At 25.7% G+C, this 20,761-nt stretch overlaps 1 protein-coding gene across 1 annotated transcript in view; it reads right to left on the bottom strand.

Moving 5' to 3' along the window:
* LOC101234784 (receptor-type tyrosine-protein phosphatase R) overlaps positions 1-20,761 on the bottom strand; it is a 48,777-nt gene that overhangs the window by 5,370 nt on the left and 22,646 nt on the right. Inside the window, exons 10-12 of the mRNA XM_065791122.1 lie at positions 15,608-15,678; positions 10,282-10,321; positions 4,037-4,134 (exon numbers count right to left, since the gene is read on the bottom strand). Of these exons, the coding sequence (XP_065647194.1) occupies positions 4,037-4,134; positions 10,282-10,321; positions 15,608-15,678 (209 nt within the window). The remainder of the gene's footprint in view (positions 1-4,036; positions 4,135-10,281; positions 10,322-15,607; positions 15,679-20,761) is intronic.

Consider the following 20,761-nt stretch of genomic DNA (forward strand, 5'->3'; position numbering starts at 1 on the left):
AAAACCTTTTTTTAAAAAAACAACAGTTTTTTCAATTGGACTAAAAAGGCGAAAACATTTTTTTCTTTAGATTTGACCCATTTGAGCTTAATTTGATAAAACTGTTCCTTGGAAATTCTAAAATTTTAACATCTTAATTCATTGAAAGGCATGAACACTAAAAAGGTGGGACTTACACATTAGCCAAGGAGAGAATTAAAAAAAATTAGGATGATAATGAAATTAAAACAATTTATAGGAAAAAAGCCCCACCTTTTCAGTGTTCTTGCGTTTCAATAAATTTAGGTGTAAAAACTTTAGAATTTCCAAGGAACAGTTTTATAAACTTTTTTAGTCTAATTGAAGTAAATGTGCATTTTTTATACATACATACATATATATATATATATATATATATATATATATATATATATATATATATATATATATATATATATATATATATATATATATATATATATATATATATATATAGTATTGGACAAAACATTTGCAACCAACATCGAACAATGCTAAAAAAGTGTTCCTAATTTTACATGTCTTAAAAACAAAACGAACTATACTACCACAGCAAACAGTTCAGGAGTCTGGAGTCATAGCATGCCATGACATGAGCAATCAGGTGACAGCACACAGGCAGAATTTCGTTGACAAGTGCCATTTTGCAGCAAACAAAACAAGTGCAACTTTTTTGGTTTGTTTCATTTTCTTAAGTCTGTCCGTGTCAACGTCACGGAAGTTTTTTAATAATTAAAGTATCCAGAAGTTTCCAGAAGCATGCAGAAGCTTCCAGAAGTTTCCAGAAGAAGCATCTTGAAGCATCCAGTAACATCCAGAAATATCCAGAAACATTCAGAAGCATCCAGAATCCATTAATCGTGAAGGTGTTCGTAATAAGAATCAACTGTTTGAACAAATCCAAAAAGCGTGGGCAGCGATTCCACAAAGTTTCATTGATCACCTGATCGAATCTATGCCTCGAAGATGCAAGGCTGTGATCGAAAACAAAGGATTCGCCACGAAATATTGATAGTGAAATACAGCTTGGTCAACATTTTGTCGAGTTGCACTTTTTTTGTCCAGAAGGAAATCAACTTTTTTTAATACTTTTGATTAACACATTATAAGCGGGTAGCGAAATAGACTAATTAGGTGTGCGTAGCGGGCAAAAATTTGCATAAAACTATGCGTTTGAAATCTAATATGCGGTTCATAAAATAGATGAACTGATGTATACAAAAACATATTTTAATAAAAATTAATAAAACTGCAACAATTTTTTATAATAATATAATATAATATATTGTTTAAAAATATTTACAATTTATATAAAGTAATTAATTTCTAAAAATTGTTTTTAAAACTAATTAACTTATTTAAACTAATATTTTTGTACTGTGTAGTACTTAAAAAAACATTCTCCTTTATGAAGAGGCACTTTGCAAAACTCGCACATAAAGCACATTAAACTTTTTTTTTTATGTGTAGCACAGACCTGGCATTGTTTTTGAGGGTGCTTTTTTAGGCCACTAATTGTAACTATTTTCACAATTTTATGTTTTTTGGCATCCAATAGTCTGTGTGGTAAATCACTTCTTGTGGGTGTAGATGCAGACGTACTTGGTACTGGATCATCCGAATTATAAATAGCTTTACCACTTATCCAATCTTTGGCAACTTCAAGTAGAAAGTTTTATTAACTTTTTTTTGAGTTGTTATTTAAAGTTTTGAATACTCTGAATGCATTAAATAGAGTGCCATTTAGCATGAACATGACTGTCCTCTTTGTCCATTTTTTTGTGCGCCTTACTATTGAGTAATATGACAAGTATTGGTCAGCGCGGTCGACACCTTTCATATACTTATTGTAATCGACAACACATATCGGCTTCCAAATTTTCTGCTTGGTATTCCAGTCAACATTTGCGCTTTCGATAATACTTGCGGAATGAATTATTGTTATCATTCTTACGGGTCTTTTTGATTGCCAGCTATGCAATAGAATGTCTTTTCGGCGACGGAACATGGATTCGCCTTTTTTTAAATTTGCATTTTTTAGGCATTCAGGAAGGCCTCTATTCTTGCGTATCGTACCGCAGCCTCGAAATTTGTATTGCAACAAGACATCGCTTGTTTCAACACCAAGAGGTTCAACAGCATCTCATTTTTGTAATATTACATCATACTTTGTTTTTAAATGTGTATAAAGGCCGCTTGTTGAGCCATCTGCTGTTTTTATAACTTTTGCGCACTTCTTATACTTTGCACTATGCTTTTTTTCATCTTTGAGAAAGAAAAACCAAACAGAATATTTATCTCCACCCTTTGAATGCTCAATCAATTTTTTAATTTCACTCTCCATCAGCTAAATTAGAATATTATCTCAATTTGTAAATATGTCTCACATATTTTATCCTCACAATGTTTATATCAGTCACATTATGTGACTGATATAAACATTTAATATTTAAATGAAATGAATTTAAATAAGTTTAAACTTAAAATTTTTTTAAACTTACCAAAGTTGTTCTTGGTAATTATTTTAAAAAAACTATCAAAGAAATAGGTATATAAAAATTTTGTAATATGTAAAAATGTGAACTCGTTTTTTACTTTAAGATCCTCGCCGTATAACTAAAAATGTAAAATCAAGAACTTAAGAATGTTTAACGCATTGCTTTAAAGTAATAAGAAAAAAAATAACAAACCGTAATTATAAACCTCCTGGGAATTTAAATGATTTTAAAAATGAGTCAAGTAACAATGAGAAGAGTTTCATCAAAGAGTTGTCAATGAATCAGAATTTGACAACTTTTCTTTTATATATTAGGTTTTTACTCAAACAAAGAGTTTAAACACATGATAGAATAAGAAATATTTTAAATTTTATATATTTATAATCTGAAATAGGACAATGTGATATGTCTCAAAAATAGTTGTATTTTAATATCTGTTTAAATGCTGTAATACTTTAATTAAAACTTTTGTTATAAATCAATTTAAAAAAGTACATGAAGTATACAAATATTGCTAAAAATAATAAATAAAAAAACAATCATTCAAATACCGAAATACTGATATTTAATACCAGCCTTTTAATACCAGTATTCCAAACTAGACAAAATCGACCAAAATTCCGTTTTTCGGTAACCCGGTAATGGATTCCCTATATATATATATATATATATATATATATATATATATATATATATATATGTATATATATATATATATATATATATATATATATATATATATATATATATATATATACATGTCACATGATAGAGCAGAAAATATTTATCCTCGAAAATATCACCAAAATATTTCACAACTGAAAAATTTAGAACCGAAAAGTATACTTTTATTGCAGGATTGAATTACAAAATCTTTTCTTGCGCCGAAAGTTTTAGAACTGAATTTTACAACCGAAAAAATTTGGATCGAATTATAAAATCATTTCTTTTTTTATTTTAATTTAATTTAAAAACTTTATTTCACAACTTATATATATATATACACACACACACACACACACACACACATATATATATATATATATATATATATATATATATATATATATATATATATATATATATATATATATATATATATGTATATATTTATATACACACGCACACAACTGCAATCTGACGTCATACTGAAATAGGAAGCTGTGGAGGATGGAGGGGGGAGGGGAGGGGGATATATAGACTTATGATAAAAAATACATACTTGTATAAATAAAAAACATAATATTCTTTGATAATTGATAAAGGAAATGTGTTTGTAAAAAGTAATAAATACTTTATTTAAAAGCATTTTGTCTAATATAAAAAATTTTGACTAACATAAAAACAATAAAAAAGATAAGAATAATTTTATTATCATATTTTAATGTTTTAACTTTAAAAGTTCACACCAAAAAAAAAAAACTTTAAATATAAAAAGATATTAATATATAAGGTTATTATTAAAAAATGTTAAGATTTTTTGACATATTTTTATTGATTCATAAAAATTGGATGTTAACCTTATTTCTTTCTTTTAATTTTGTCAACATCACAATAATAGAACAGTTATATTGCCATATCATCAGCCAAAAGTCTTCAATAGTAGCCAACAATGGTCCTAAAAAAAGAACTTCTTATAGATACAAATACTCTATAAGCAAAAATTACCACATTTTGAAACAAATATCCAAAACACAGTGAAGCAATAGTTGACTTTAAAAATAGCACAGCAATTTTGAGTCATTGCTTAAACAAGTTAAATTTATGTTAAATTTTTTTTTTTAAATTAAAAATCTATTAACAGTATAATAAATTATGCATAATTTTTCGAAAATTTTTTCTTTTTTTTTAAATATAGAAAAGAAAATATAAATAAATCTACAGCATTTATAAATAAAGGAAAAAAAAAAAAAGAAAAAAAAAGGGGACTCGTTATTAAAAAAAAACTTTTTTGAATTCAGAAAAATTATAAAATTATAAATATTTAAAAGTGTACAGATCTTTCAAAACATTTTAGCTAAAAATTATTTTAAACTTGTTGCATGCAACAAGTTTAAAATAAACTCGTAAGAGTTAGTGTTATGGTCATTGAGCATGACTATTTTCCAAATCACAATTACTGTCACTGCGAAAGAAGATGTTTGTCTCTGGATGATGCCTGAGCTAGTTTCTTTAGTCATAAGTCAGTTATAAATCTATGCATAGGTGTTTAATTCATCATGGTTTTCTGGAGTATGACTGGGCTGGTTTAGTGTAGTTAAGAGCAGGGCTGTGGAGTCGGTAAACTGCAGTTCCAACTCCGACTTTGACTCCTTAACTTTATCATGGATCGACTCCCGACTCCTTTATAAGCCACCAATTTGTAACAACAAATTTACCGCGTTAAAATGTTAGGATTGCCTATTTCATCACCATGATATAAATTATCTGACCACTTAGTGCTTTAAACAATATTTATTAGAAAACAATTTCTGAACAAATAACTTTTCTGAACTTTTGTAAATAGATATACAATAAACTCTTATGCACTAATAAAATTATGAATTAGTCCTCAGAAAAAGTATTGCCTCTGCCAGATCCACCTTCAAGGATGTCCTCAAATCTGATCTTATTATTTTTTGGGCAGAGAACAAACTTTCCACACTAACTTGAGTTGGTGGCAAAGCAGTAACCACTCAGGCAACTTCTCTGACCATTTCAGGATACATATCAATTGCTTGCAGTACTGTTACTTTTGATGAACGGCCAAATTGTTCCACTACTCTAAATGCACATGAAAAACTGTGCTGAAATTTACTGGCAGTGTTCTCTGATAGGGATAACTCTTTTTCCATGTGGGAACGCTTTGCACGGTCTTTATGGTCCAAATATTTCTCAAAATCAAATTCTTCATAAGTAGATGATGTTGAAGATGTGGCAGTATGACCCAATTCCTCTTTTTCCTGACAGTTCTGCAACTTGTTCATTCTTACAGCTATTTCAAACAGAGCTTTTTTTCCTTTAGTCAGTTGTTGATCATCAAGAAGTATCCAATGCATTGGGTCTACATAAACAGCTGCCAAAAGAATCTTATTTTCTAATAGTACTTTTTCTCTGTTTTATTAAAGCGGCAATGCTACTTGCAAATAACGTTCCTTTTTGGGACAAGCAAAACATCAAGTTTTTCCACTCCATAATGAAAATACCTGAAGTTAAACCCTCTTCTTGCAATTTTTGAGTCATTGCAAATAGATGTTGTAGCAATTCTTCTAGCTCTTTCTTTATACATACATACACACAAAGATATATATATATATATATATATATATATATATATATATATATATATATATATATATATATATATATATATATATATATATATATATATATATATATATATATATATATATATATATATATATATATATATATATATATGTAAATTATGTTAGTGTATTTTACAAATAGAGTGCTCAATGTTCTTAAAGAGCAGAGAAATAATTAATTAGTAAAAAACACTTATCTAACTTTTATCTTCGACTTGAAGTTTCACCATTGCTGGATCATCAGGAAGAGTATATATAGTATCAGGAAAGTATCATCAGGAAGAGTATATATATATATATATATATATATATATATATATATATATATATATATATATATATATATATATATATATATATATATATATATAAATATATATATATATATATATATATATATATATATATATATGTATCTCTGTGTGTGAGAGAGAAAGCTTGTGTCTGTTTGTATAACTGTAGCTTTGTATACACAAATATGTGTAATTTACACACACACATATTACAGTTATATACCAATAGTAAGTGAAATAATATACCATGTAGCTCTATATAAAAATTATTTATATACAGTATATATAATCAAAATATATATAAAATATGAAATACCATCATAGCAAACATAGCAAACAAGTAACACATAATTCAAAACTAAATTAAAATTTTTATTTAAATTTTTGCTTTTTAACATATATATTTTATTGACTAAGAAATAATATTGACTAAGCAAAAATTAAATAGTTTTAAATCGTATTAAACCGTAACATATTTAAAAAGAAAAAGAATTAAAGATATTTTAAATTGTTTAGAGTATTTAAGATTGATTAATTTAAAAGAGTGTATAGACTTAATAATGTTTACCTAAAAATGTTTAGCAAAGTATAATCAAAATTCAAATAAATGGGTAATGTATAAACACTTAAGTGTTGCGAGATAAATGGTTTTTTAAGCATCTGAGAGAAATATAGTAGAAATATTTTTTTTACTCTTTTGTTCCGAAATTGAAAAGGTGCACGTGCATCTCACTTAAACGCCGTCCAACAACCATTTGATGCTCGTTATATTACCATTATATATACCTATCTTTTGTCCATTAGATGTTTTGTCATTTAATGCGTAGTTTGTGAGATATTTTAGTTGCCCAATTTACCCCTATGCTTAACTAGCTGCGCCATACTCAATTGGCTTAGTTGCCCCTAGAAACCAATCAGATTACACATTTCGTTTTCCAAATAAGCTGTGAAGTTAAATGAGAGCTGGAATCTAGTTGCCTGGGGTAACTGGGCCACTTCTACTTTACACAAGTTTGATAAATAACTCCTTTGGTGTCTAAACGTAATAGCTGCACTTTTTGCACATCTACATATGAGGTTTACACCTGAGCACATGTGCTAAATTCAAAACCATAAAAAGCAGCACTTCTTTATAATATCCTACATGATCCAGAGGCTACATTATAGATAATAAGGAAAATATATATAAGAACTTATCCTCTTTCTGTGTGTGCAGTAATAAACAAAGTAAAAGAGATAACAAAGCCAAACATAAGTACTATCACTTTACAAAAGAATAATGCAAAGTTAATGGAATAGTTACAGTCTTTCTGTTCTGTGAAGCAGCTTTTTTCTGCTAAGTGTTGGCACGCCTAACTTTCTACTAAGAATATGAAGCACAGTGTCAGACAGTGTAAATCATGAAGTTATCTAGCATAAGAGACAGTGGAGGAGAGCACAGGGGAGTTGATTTATGATTCTCAGTGATAAGCAGCAAAACACCCTGTTGTTTATCACTGTTTTAAAGGCCTTAAATTAACATATCAAACTCCTAGCTCTACAGTTGTTGCAAACTATTACTACTATTCCCATTATGTCTGGATATCCTACAGCTATCAGAGCAAGCTGGGACTTAAATTTTTGTAACAATTTTAGGGCTAGAGTTTGATACCTAAGCTTTAGACTGAAAGAACATAAAATATTTTAATGACTAACATATATAAAATTCAAATGAAAGTTATGAAACTTTGAAAGATTTTTTTTAAGCTAGAGTCAGAGTTGGTATAATTTTTCCGACTCCGACTGCAGGCAAAATGAGCTACAACTCCGACTCCACAGCCCTGGTTAAGAGATAAATCTTTTACGCTGGTTACTAACAACACAAAACTCTACTGAACGACATACACATTACACCTGTACACCCTTATGCACATACAGCCTGTTTACATCGTTTGCATGTTTTTTGTTCTTTTATTAGATAAACTATCTTTGTTTGAACTCGTTCTTATTTAGGTAATTTTTTTTTTTAATAGACAGTATGTGGTTGGAATGTAGATGTAGATTTGTATGTTATGTATATGTGGTTATCATGTGTGATTAATTTTTCATTTTAGGATTCATATAAGTGTGTGTAAGAGTGATTCTTTTAAACTAGCGGCTTTTGACATGTTTTGTTGATGTATGACTTTTAATTGTTGTTGTGTTATGGTCTCAAAATAACATTTAATACGGACCGTAGAGAAAATTTTACTTCTAAACAATATTTTTTCCCGCTTCGTACATCCATTTTATATCACAACTTATATCATTGTTATATCACACACAAAAATTTTTTAACCACTCATTTAGCTAAAATTTATCTGGTTTTATTTCAGTATTTAGTTAGTCTTATTACAATATTTATTAATATAAATTATTATATATTATTTATCTGCTGATTTTCATATTGTTACTACTATCAAGGAATTTTTATTTTATATTATTTTACATTCATTATTCAGCTTTATTTCAATTTTCATATGCACAGTTTTCGTCTTTTATATTATTCATAGAATTTCTTATATCCTTCACTACATGCCCACATTTATACGGGTGACATTTCAAATGGTTTTTGTGCAATTTTTTTTTTTTTTTAGATTATTTAATTATTGTAATGATTTTGGGTTATGTGGGTTGCTCATTTTCTTACACTTTTGATTGGTTAACATATTTCGAATGAGGTATCTATGACAGCGTTAGAGTTTATTGAAGACTATTGTTGTTGTTTTGTTGACTTTTAAAAAAAATTTAATGAGGTATACTGCTTTCTGATTGTTTTGGGTCTATTTATGCTAAAAGTACCTATTTGGTACTTTTATATGTCTTATATATGTACCTATATGTCTTAAAATAAATTTATTAGTATTTTTGTGTTTCTATTAGAATTTTAATTTATTGTGTTTTCATGTTTTCATTTGGTGGAATGGTAACTGATTTATTTAGTTAACTTTATTTTTGTTTGTTTAGTAGATCTACACTTTTTATATCATATCATCAAAAAATTATTGGTGCTTTACAAATTTAGGGATGGTTGGGTTTTGGCTATTTGTAGTGAATTCTTTTTTACTGCAGTATGGAATAGGTGTAAGTCATGTGGTAAAGCATAAGTGGCGTTGTCGGGATAAACTAGTTATAAGTGCTGATCCTCATCGAAACGCCAGTAATAAAAGACGCGACTCTGAGGAGATGTTTATTACTTTATCACTACACAAATTATGTTTTACACATAAGCATTAATGTTTTTTTTTCCATTTTGAGGCCTTACATTGTTGTATGCATATTTTTTATTTTTATAATCAATTTTTTGTTTTATTAGTTTTTGTTTGGTGATATATTTTTTGTATATCTTATTAGTGTTTTTGTATATCATATTAGTGTTTTATTAAACAATTTATTATCTATTATTATTGTTAGTACTGTTTAGGTGCATTGTCTGTCTTATTTATTTTTAAATATTCCTCTATTAATCTTTATTTTTGTCTTGACAACTGTCAAAATATGCTTTGTTCGAAAAATAATTCTCCTTTATTCTAATGTACTTCATTTCTTCCCAGAGGCGTTCACTGCTCGTGTGTGACCATTCAGCGAATTTTATATGTCAAAGTTTTTAAATAAAATAACATTTTCTCAATTGTTTAAAACTTGTTGCAGAGCAAATAACATTTTCTCTATCGTTTAAAACTTATATTAAATTTAAGACTACAGTTCATTATTCAAAATAGTGTGGTGAAAACTAAAAATTGTAAGTAATTTAACTTAAAAAATAGTAGCCTTTTTAGTTTTCTAAAATTAGTTTTTGTCTCTCAAAATGTGAGAAACTCTAAAGTGGACTCTTTAGAAAAAATTTTCTTTCAATAACATTTAACACTGTTTGATATCTTTAAAAAATGTATTTTTTAATATTTATTTAAAAATATTATGTATATACAAATTTTATAATTCCATTATAAAATTTGTAAAAAAACTTACAAAATTTGATTTTCAAAATTAGATACTAGAATTTTTTTACAACTCTTATAATTTGATTAACTTTCTCAAAGCTTTTTTAGCCACATCCAGAAAAACCTTAATCATGGAATATTTATTGATATCTCAAACATCCTCAAAAAAGATAAAACCCACATACCCATATAAAAGTATATTTACCTTGTGTAGCAATGAACTGATTAGGCTCTCCATTATACCCCTAAATTAAATTCATGTTTTTTAAAAACTAAATAGGAAAACAGCTTTACTATATATTATTATATAATTTTAATAGTTAATGATCAATGTTTGCCACCGTTTTTTACTATAAAACTATGTTAGTCACAACTCTGTATAAACGTTTTTAAACTGTTTGCATTTTTAAAACAATAACTATAGCAAGTAAGATCTAATTAAATATTTAAACATTTAACCCTACTTTATATTATCATATTTTATTTGTTATTGGTTTTCTGTTAGCTTTATTAACTTTTCTGTTTATTTTAATGCTAAGAGATTTCAAAAAGATTTTTTTAGCTGGGGTTTCCTATTAAAAATGATGTTATTTTGACTTTACAATTATTGATTTTTTATTTTTTATTTGAAAAAATGAGTGAATAAAGATTTTAAGTCTTTATTATTTTAATATTAAACCTTTTTATTATTGTTTAGCATTTCAGATGATAAGTTTTTTCTCATTAGCTATTTGTTAAGGTTAGATTTATTTGTAATGCAAATGAAATTAATAAACCTTTGGAAATTTTTAGTTGTACATTTTTTTTCCTTCACTTTAGATTGATTGGAGTTAAAATTAAGTATGAATCTATTATGAATATAGCTGTTACTTTTAGCACAGTCTCACAGTTTAAAAAAATATCATAATAGTAGTTATTTCTGATTATCTTACTTTTCAAAACAAATTTTTGCTTTTTACCATTTTTTTAAATCCTAATTTTAGATGAGTTTATCATACAAGTAAAATATAAAAGTTTAAAATTAGAAAATTTTTAAATAATTGTATTTGAAGGCATTATTATATATTCTAAAATGACTCTTAATTTTTTATCTTTAGTAACGTAATGCAGGGTTACATTGACAGGTGAAAAAAACTATGCTATAGTATTGTTTTACATGTATTTTTATGGTGTTACTACTAAGCCTTTAATTTTTCAATATTTTTAGTTTAAAACACAAAAGGTTTTTAGATAATATTGACAACAATTTCAAAGTTACCATCATGTGTGATTATTGTCAGTTGTTTATAATTATATAAAATAATAACAAAGTAAATAAGTAATAAACAATTGATTTTTTATGATTTGTTTTCAGCACATGAAACTGTGTGTACAATTGATTTTTTTGGTACCATTGTCTCGACCACCATTGTACAATGGTGGTCTAGACAATGTACAGTGGTACCAAAAAAAATCAATTGAACACACAGTTTCATGTGCTGAAAATATTTTTGATATATCAAAAACTATTGTAGACTTGGATTTTGCGAACAACATTGAGCTACTTTGTTTATCAGCTTGTACAAGTATTATTTTACAGCCTTTGGATTAGGTCTTTTCAAGACAGTAAAAACATCTTGGAGGAACAGTATGAAATATTTTTACAATACAACACAATACATAAATGAAGTTAAAGCAACTTTTACACAATTGCTGAAATTGGTTACAGATAGTGAGGCATTGGTTGTTTTTATGTGTTAATACTTTTAATATGTTAAATGTTTATATTGTATAATGCTAACAATGTTAAAAAATGTTTTAAATGTAATTACCATGTCTCTTGTTTATTATTCCTCAGAAAAGAACATTTTATGAAAGATATTACTTTACAAAAGCTACTTTTTTATTTCTTTTTTAAATAAATATAGTTTATAAATTTAATAGTTTCTTATTTGCATTTAATTTGCATTGTTTCCGGCTGATAATTTAGATTTGTGATTTATTATATTTTATTTTTAATTTTTTTCTTTACTAAATAGATTATATAAGTTTATATTGTATCAAACAAAAAAGTTCAGATAATAAATGAAAATTCTTATTATTTTATTTGTTATAAATTGTATGCCCTAACCTATAAACATTAAATCTAATTGAACCAATATTCAATAAGACTAAGTTTGATAAGATTGTAAGAAGACTAAAGGTACTGTTCAATGAAACTGTAAGGAGACGAGGGATACTGCTCAATAAAACTGGAAAGAGACTGAGGATACTGCCAATGAGACTGTAAGAAAAAATGTAAGTTTCAAAAACTTAATTGGAATCAAACAAATGGGTTCTGGATTTTTGATGTTCAAGGTAACTTTATAATATTGATACTGGAGTCATATAATGTTTTACAGAAAAATATTGGAGCCTGGAAACAAGCTCAACCAGAAAATTGTAGTCCCTTGCCCTATGTATGGGTCAAATGAAATACATTTTTTTTTTCATAATGCCTTAAACTAAATAGAAATTAATCATAAGATTTAAAATTTGATCAATAAATAGTTTGTTGTTAAAAGGTTATAGACATATTAAGTCTATTATTTATCCATTTACTCCAACAAATAACTTTAATTTTTTAAATTTGATTTCAATTTCGAATGAAATTTGAAATCTGGCGATGAAATTCAATCTTTGTTAATACAAAATTGGAAAAAAAAAATTCTTTATTAGGGGCTGTTAAACTAGGTAAGAGTACTTAGGATCAAAGTAGGGTAACTCTAATCATTTCTGTACAGTAAATAATTAAAAAAAAACAACTTGTATTTTTGGATAAAGTTTTTAATAACATTTTTGAGTTGGAATAGGGTTGGCTCTGATCACTTGAATACAAAAATAAAAGAAGATTTTGATTTTTGTGTTCAGGATTTTAGTGATATATTACATAACAATATTCCACTGTATATTTACTTAAATTACTTTTTTTTTTTTTTTTAATCCGTTTATTTAACCATAAAATATAAAAATTTACAATAATATTTTATAAACTCACATAAATAAGGTTAGGTGTCACTCATATAGTTAAAAACTAGTCAATGGAGTGACACCTAAAAAATAAAATTAAAAAAATAACAAATAAGAAAGAAAGGAAAATAAATCACTAATAAATAAAGATGATATTAATAATTGCAATAATAATATAATGAAAATAATAATATTAATAATAATGTGAATAAAAAAACAAATAGTAGCTATACCATGATAACTTTACTAAAAATTATAACTAATGGTAAAAATAATTATAGTAAAGTTAATAACTTTGACAGAAATTAATAAAATAAAAATTATAACTAATGGTAAAAATAATTATAGTAAAGTTTATAACTATGACAGAAATTAATAAAATAAACATAACAATTTCAAAAATTAGGACAATAACCATAAAAACTATTACTACAATTGAATCACTATCACTATCATTATAAATAATATTAATAAGATTTAAAAACTAAAGATAAATTAATAATAATAGTATTATTAGTTGAGTTAAAAAAGACAGTATAAAATAAAAGTAATAATAGTTTTATAAATACAGTAATATAAAAAAAGATAAAATTAATATTCATTAAATATATACTCAAATATAAATTTCTTAATTTGGTTTTGATTGAGAAGAAGAATGTTAGTAATAAAAGGGTATTTAGTTAAAATCTTTTTTTTTTATAAATGGTATTATTTGGTTCCAGTGAGAAATACATAGATGTTTAATAGAGAGCTTGCCATATTTGATAGTGTTGAAAAAGGAAGTGTGCAAGTTAAAATTTTCAATATTTCGAGTGTAATATTTGTGTGTGTCACTTGTTTTAATAAAAAAATTATTGAACGAATTTGGTAGTTTATTTTGAAGAAAATCAATCACAAAGAGACAATTATAAAGCTTTACAAGGTCTTGAAAATTTAGTATTTTTAATTCAGAAAACCTATTTTTGATATTAGATTGTAAGGGAGAAAATGTCATAATTCTTAAGGAAGTGCATTGTAAACTGTTTATGCAATGTAATAGAAAACTACCTTTTTGACCCAAAACAGTGCAACAATAACTTAAATGTGAGGAGAACAAGGAATAGTAAATTGTATAATAAAACATGTTGGGGAACATAGTATTGTAATAATGACAGCATACTATCGGCACATGAGAGTTTTTTATTTAATTGAATTAGTTGATAGTACCATGATAGTGATATATTAGAAAACAATAGTACTTTAAAAGTACAGTCAGGTGATACTTGTAATCCAAGTTTACCGTAAGTTTCTTAAAACTCCTTGATTTTTTGTATCATAGTCTGGTTCTAAAGTAATTTCTAAACAACTAACTTTAACTTCTCTCAAACATTTAAATGGTTGTAAAATGAAAAAAAGATAATCATTATTATTCAGGAAAACTTAATCAAATATTTCAAAACATCTGTGTTATTAAGTAGTTTTGAACACCGTCTTTACTTAAATTCCCCTCCATAAAGTTTTGGTCTTCTCTTCTTTAAAAGAAAATTCTTTTGATTTTATATAATTATGAATTAAAAAAGGCAATTAAAAAGCCTGTTGTATTTCTACTGAGAAGAATGTAGCTCCATTGGAGCAAGACTTTTTATAACATTTATTTTATCTGGTTGATCTAAAAGTGAATTGTTCATGCAGCTATGATAAGATGCAGTGATAGTTTTGAATTTTTTAAATTTTTTTCTTTTTCAGCAAATATTTTTGTAATTACTAGCTGATAACACTGATCAACAAATAAAATTTTATTGTGCATGTCTTGCTAACTAGGTGGTTTTTTAAAACAAATTAAATATGCTGATTTCAAATATGCAAACCATTTTTAGATTTTAGAAAACACTAGAAAAGGAAAATTTTTATTAGAAAGCATTTCAAAACATTAAAGAAAAATTAAAAAGTTCCCTGATTTTTTCCTAAATCAACTGTTTCCCCCTGATTTTCCCTGATTGTATCTAAATTTCCCTGAATTCCCCTGATTTGGTGGCAACCCTGCTAAAATCTTAATGTACATACTCTTGTGTTTAAAACTGCAGTACCTTTATCAATGAAAAAAGAAAAGATTTAAAATTAGATTTTATATTCATTAAATTTAAACAAAAAAAAAAATAATATTGTTTGATGAGACTTTAAACAAAAAAAAATAATATTGTTTGATGAGACTATTATAAAAAACAACAACTAAAAAAAAGTGGTCAGCAGGCTGTAATTTATCTTAAAAAAGTTAGTGATCAATCAAAACAGAAAACTTTGCAAAAACTAAAACATACTAAAACTTTGGTTTCATCAAAGCTGAAAAATACGAAAACTTAATAAATATTTAAACTATGAAAACCTTTGTGTACAGCTAAAATGACTGTATAGTGAGTTACAACAACTTCATTTACAAATTTCAAATATTTTTACTTTAAATAAATTTACAGAAATTAATGTTGAAAAAAAAAGAGAGAGTTAAAAGTATAGATAATAGCAAAAATAATTAAAACCATTCTAAATATCAAAAAAATCAATCTAACCTTAATAAAGTTAGCATTTATGTAAACTGAAGAATTGTCAGATGATTTCAAACGCACCAATGAACGAGAATCTAAAATATGCTCACATGTTTAATATAATATATATAAAAAAAAACATTTAAATTAAGATAAGTCAGAATGGATTCCTGGTGATCAAAAATTGATATAAGAGTTTTTTTACAATTTATTACTGTTCTGTAAGAATACTGTTTGTAGGAATACTGTTCTGTAATAAATTGTAAAAAAAAAATCTAAAAAGAATACTTTATAAATCCACTAACTCAATTTAATTATAGGAACAAAAAGTATTTGTGGACTGGCCTTAAGGTGGTACAACACCAAATATTTTTTCAAAATTGAAAAAAAAAGAGTAAATTTTTGATATTTTGCTCATTTGATAGGCAATTTATTGTAGATTAATAATATAAAAAGCTTATTCCCAACTTATTTTTTAATTTTTCGATAAATTAACTAACTAAAAAAAAAAATTATATAGGAATGACAAGAAAACTTATTCTTCTTTTGCGTTTTTCTTCATTTTCAAATTTTGAGAAACATTGTCTGATTGCAAATCACTTGAGAAGAAGTGCAAATCACTTGAGAAGAAGTGCAAATCACTTGAGAAGCAGAAGTGCAAATCACTTGAGAAGCAGAAGTGCAGATCACTTCAAATTTTCAGAAAATGTTTATTATACTATTTTCTAGAGAGACATTTTGAAATTTTTGAATTCTGCGCTAATCTTTTTTTTTTAATTTTAAGGTCTAAAAAAGTTTTTTTTTTTACTTGATTTAAAAAAATTGATATAATTTTTTATTTACTTTGAAAATCTTAAAATCCAAATGTCAATACTTTACCCTACATGTCTAGAACATATGTAAAAAACTTCATGGATTTTGTGTTAATATATTTCAAGTTAACCTGTTTTGCATGGACCCATTAAAATGAATGTTTTTTGATAAATTTGAGGCAAATTAATTGAGGCAAAGTAAAATGAAGTTATTTATAATATAGCATTATAAATTAATGTAATTTTTATTGATACAGAACTTATCTTTTTTTTTTTAAGTTTGAATGTTTTTAAATATTTGGTGGTGTACCACCTTATAGCTTTTGCTAAGGACTTGATTTTTACAACCTAAAAAAATTTAGCAACACCCAAGAAAGTTACCACAAATTTTTTCAAATGTTCCCCAAAAATGTTTTCTGGTGCTTTCTTTTTACAAAAAAGTTTTTATACTCAACACTAACATCAGATTAAAATTAAACATTTATTTAACATACATTTATTTTTAATTTACAAACGAAAAATTACTACCCAATGAAAATTTTAAGACAAAAAAATGCCTAAAAAAATTAGATTACACAGATGCTTTTTTTTTTAACAAAACATACACGGCTGATAAACAAACTGAAGGTTTCATATACTTTCTCAAAAGAAAAATATAGTATCTTTTTAGAAGAATTAAAGGCATTTTGGAAAGAAAAAAAATGTCTGTATGACTGTATAGAATGCCTTCAATGCAGCAATAAGCTTTCCAATTTCAAATCCAATTTTGGAATTTTCAAGAAATTCTTTAAAAAGCAAACATTGCTTAAAAGATGTCTTCACTGGTTTCTATTTACTTCTCCTCCATGCATGGATGGTCTAAAGTTGCTAAGTTTGTTTGACCAGTCAACAGTTTCAAAAAAACAAGAGTTTTTGTGACTAAGGATGGTTGCTTATAATCAAAATGCCTCTTGGTAATTCCAAGAACCATGTGCAACTCCATGATCAATAAACTTCATATCAAGATCATATAACTTTAGTGTGATTAAAATAAAATCCTTGCAAATGAAAGTTTAAAAAATAACTCTCTTCACAAGAGTTTTGTTAAACAAACACTGAAAACTTATAAATAATGCCATTAAATCCAATTATCTCAAGTGTTTTTAATTAAACTGTTATTGCATAGTTTCTAAAATCATTCTTAGAGGTTTCACATTTTTGTGAAACCTCTAAGAAAGAATCAACATTTTTGTCAAAAAATCTTTACACAAATCTCAGTATTACTGAAAAAATTGAAATTCAAAATAAAGATGTTTAACTTCAATCATTATCAATTTTGATTAAGTCAAAAACACAATCATTTCAATTCCAACTAGATTTTAAATTTGATTTTAAAAATGTTATAACCATCAAAATGTTAAAATGTAATGATGCAAAACCTTTATTGTAAAAACAAAGAAATACTTTACAGTTTATTACAATGTTATTGGAAATACTTAAACTAACAAAATTTTATAAATTTTTATTTTTTTCAAATTAAAATTTATAAATAAACAATTCACAGAACTATGAATTTGATTAAAAATTTGCAAATTTGAGTGTTAAAAATTAACCTGATTTGAGCGTTAAAATCTTTTTGTAAAGTTTTAAATATTGTCAAAACAGAGTAAACAAATGTATTTGAATTTCTAAAATTTTATTGAAAATACTAAAATGGTTACAACTTTCTTGTAACCATTTTAGTATTTTAAATGTTTTTAAGAATTTATGAAAGTTACATTCATATAAAAACTTCAAAGCCAATAAAAAATATTTCAAAGAAAAACTATTTGACTCTATTGATAATTCTTTGCATATATTCTTTATTTTGTCAATCTGAACTGTATTATTTTTACTATCCCTTGGCAACACAGAGCAAATTATATATAAATTATTTATAATCTTAAAGAAACATTATAAAATCTTGCTTATTGCAATATAAAACAAATCCATCATTTCAAAAAAATCCATCATTTCTGTCCTAGAGCCCTAAAAGTTCAGTAGAAATGCTAATTCAAATATATTTTTATAAAAATATACAATATATTGAAATTTCACAATACAAACTCATTAATTGTGGGATTTGAGCAGTCATTATCACCATATGAAGGACATCTAATAAAGGAAAAAAAAAAAAAAAAAAAATTTCTACTGCATAAAAAATACTGACAGGACATCATAAATGGAAAAAAATAATTATTGTGCAGGCAAAAAACTTGTGTAAAATAAAACAATTCAAAATCAATGCAAAATCAATGTAAAACTGATGTTAAAAAACTGATGTTTTTTTTTTTCAGTTTTCAGTATACATTATTATTATTAGTAGAGCTATTACTATACAGCTATTATTATTAGTAGAGATGTGCCAAGTACCTGACTCAAACTGGAGAATTTTTCTAGGCACCTGTAATCAGCCATTTTGTTGCAGTACTCAGCACCAGTACATTAATTGAGATTTTTGATATACTATTTGTTTTAGCGATTAAATTAGCATGCAATGCAACTCAAAATGAAGTTTTAATTAGAGGACATGTCTCACTTTCAGAATATGATATATATGGAAACTGATTTATACAGATATAAAACCATGACACTAAATGAAATAGCTTTTGTAATTTTTATTGCAAATCTTAAAATTGTTTGCAAAAAATTTTAAAAGTAGAAGTGGAAAATTTGTTACATATTCTTCTGATTCTGTTGTTGTTTCATTCACCAGTAGCATGTGCTAAACTTAAATCAATTTAAGATATTGAAAGCATAATAAAAAAATGTGGTTGATGTAAATAAATTCAATTAAAAATGAAAAAAAGTATACAAATGTTGACTTTTTTTGATTTTTATATATTTTTTATATCTATTTTGATTATCAATCAATAATACACTCTACTGCCACAACTCATCAATTTTTATGCATAAAATCTAAAAGCAACTAATAAAAATTTTTTTTTTTAAATATTTTATGCTTGTGGTGGGAGTTAAAACATGAGCTTATAGATTACCAGTTCATCACCCTATCCAATTGCGCTAAATGTGTTAATGAATTGGTCAAAATATAAATAAAACAAAATAAAATAATGATAATGAAATAAGACAATATGTAAAAAAAACAACAAAAAAACAAAGACAAAGTAACTTATGTGCATATATATATATATATATATATATATATATATATATATATATATATATATATATATATATATATATATATATATATTAATATATACATATACATATTTATAAATACATATACATACATACATACATAAAAAATTAATTCATAATACAAACATATACATATATAAACTAAACGAGGAGGGAAGAAAGATAATAAATCTTGGTGTTGTAAGATCCAATTAAAATTAAGTAGTGGACTAATTTTGGGAAAATTCCATCCTCTTGGCTACAATATATTCACCAATATTTTTCAATATTTTAATATCATATTTTGATTAATATTATTAATTATTATATATACTATTATTAATTATAATAATATATTAATATTATTACTACTATCATAATATAATAATATGATAGTAGTAGGGTCATTCCATGTCAAATCAACTAAAAAAAAAAAATATGGCACCATACCATCTCAGATTTTGCTGATTTTTGGAATACAAGCTTGAATTAATGAATGAAAACTTCACTCCAAATGTTAGTGTCTGACTCCTTACGGTTCCAGAGATACTGATACTTGGTCCCAGTCTCTTTTTTGACTTTTTTTTCAGCGCCATATATTTTTTAGGCTCATTGCACGACACAATTAGCTTTAACTTATGAAATACTTGTTTAATAGTGATAAAAATTTCTACCTAACTATTTTTTTGGAAGAGGAACTCAAAAATCATGGGTAAAATACACAAAAATTTAAGCTTCTATATGAAAATTCAATTTCAAAATGGTGTAACACTTTTCGTAAGTTTTTTGATGCCCCGTACAAAAAAATGTTTATCTTGAGATGCCTAAAAGATAAAATTCTGAAATTTTTTCCTAATGATCTATATGTAACAAGCTTCATAATACAAAAAAACTGCACTGTTTTTTTTTTTTAAATCAGATTTATTCGCATTCAAAGTCTTATAATAATAAACCCAAAAAATTTCGAAATTACACTAAAACCATGAAAATAATTAAATTGTAATGAGAAAAACTAAAACTAAAAGGCAATAAGAATTGACAATCTTCGACATTTAATAAAAATTAAAAATCTTTGAAAGATAACAAATTAGTTCTCTGGTTTAAAGTTTGCCCAGCTATCTTCAATGCTCTGGTGATTTATTTCACTGATTTTGTATTGTCTTCCTGTAACAGTTGTTGGAATATTAATCATTAACAATAAGTT

This window comes from Hydra vulgaris, chromosome 02, assembly GCF_038396675.1.
Source record: "Hydra vulgaris chromosome 02, alternate assembly HydraT2T_AEP".
Lineage (NCBI taxonomy): Eukaryota > Metazoa > Cnidaria > Hydrozoa > Anthoathecata > Hydridae > Hydra > Hydra vulgaris.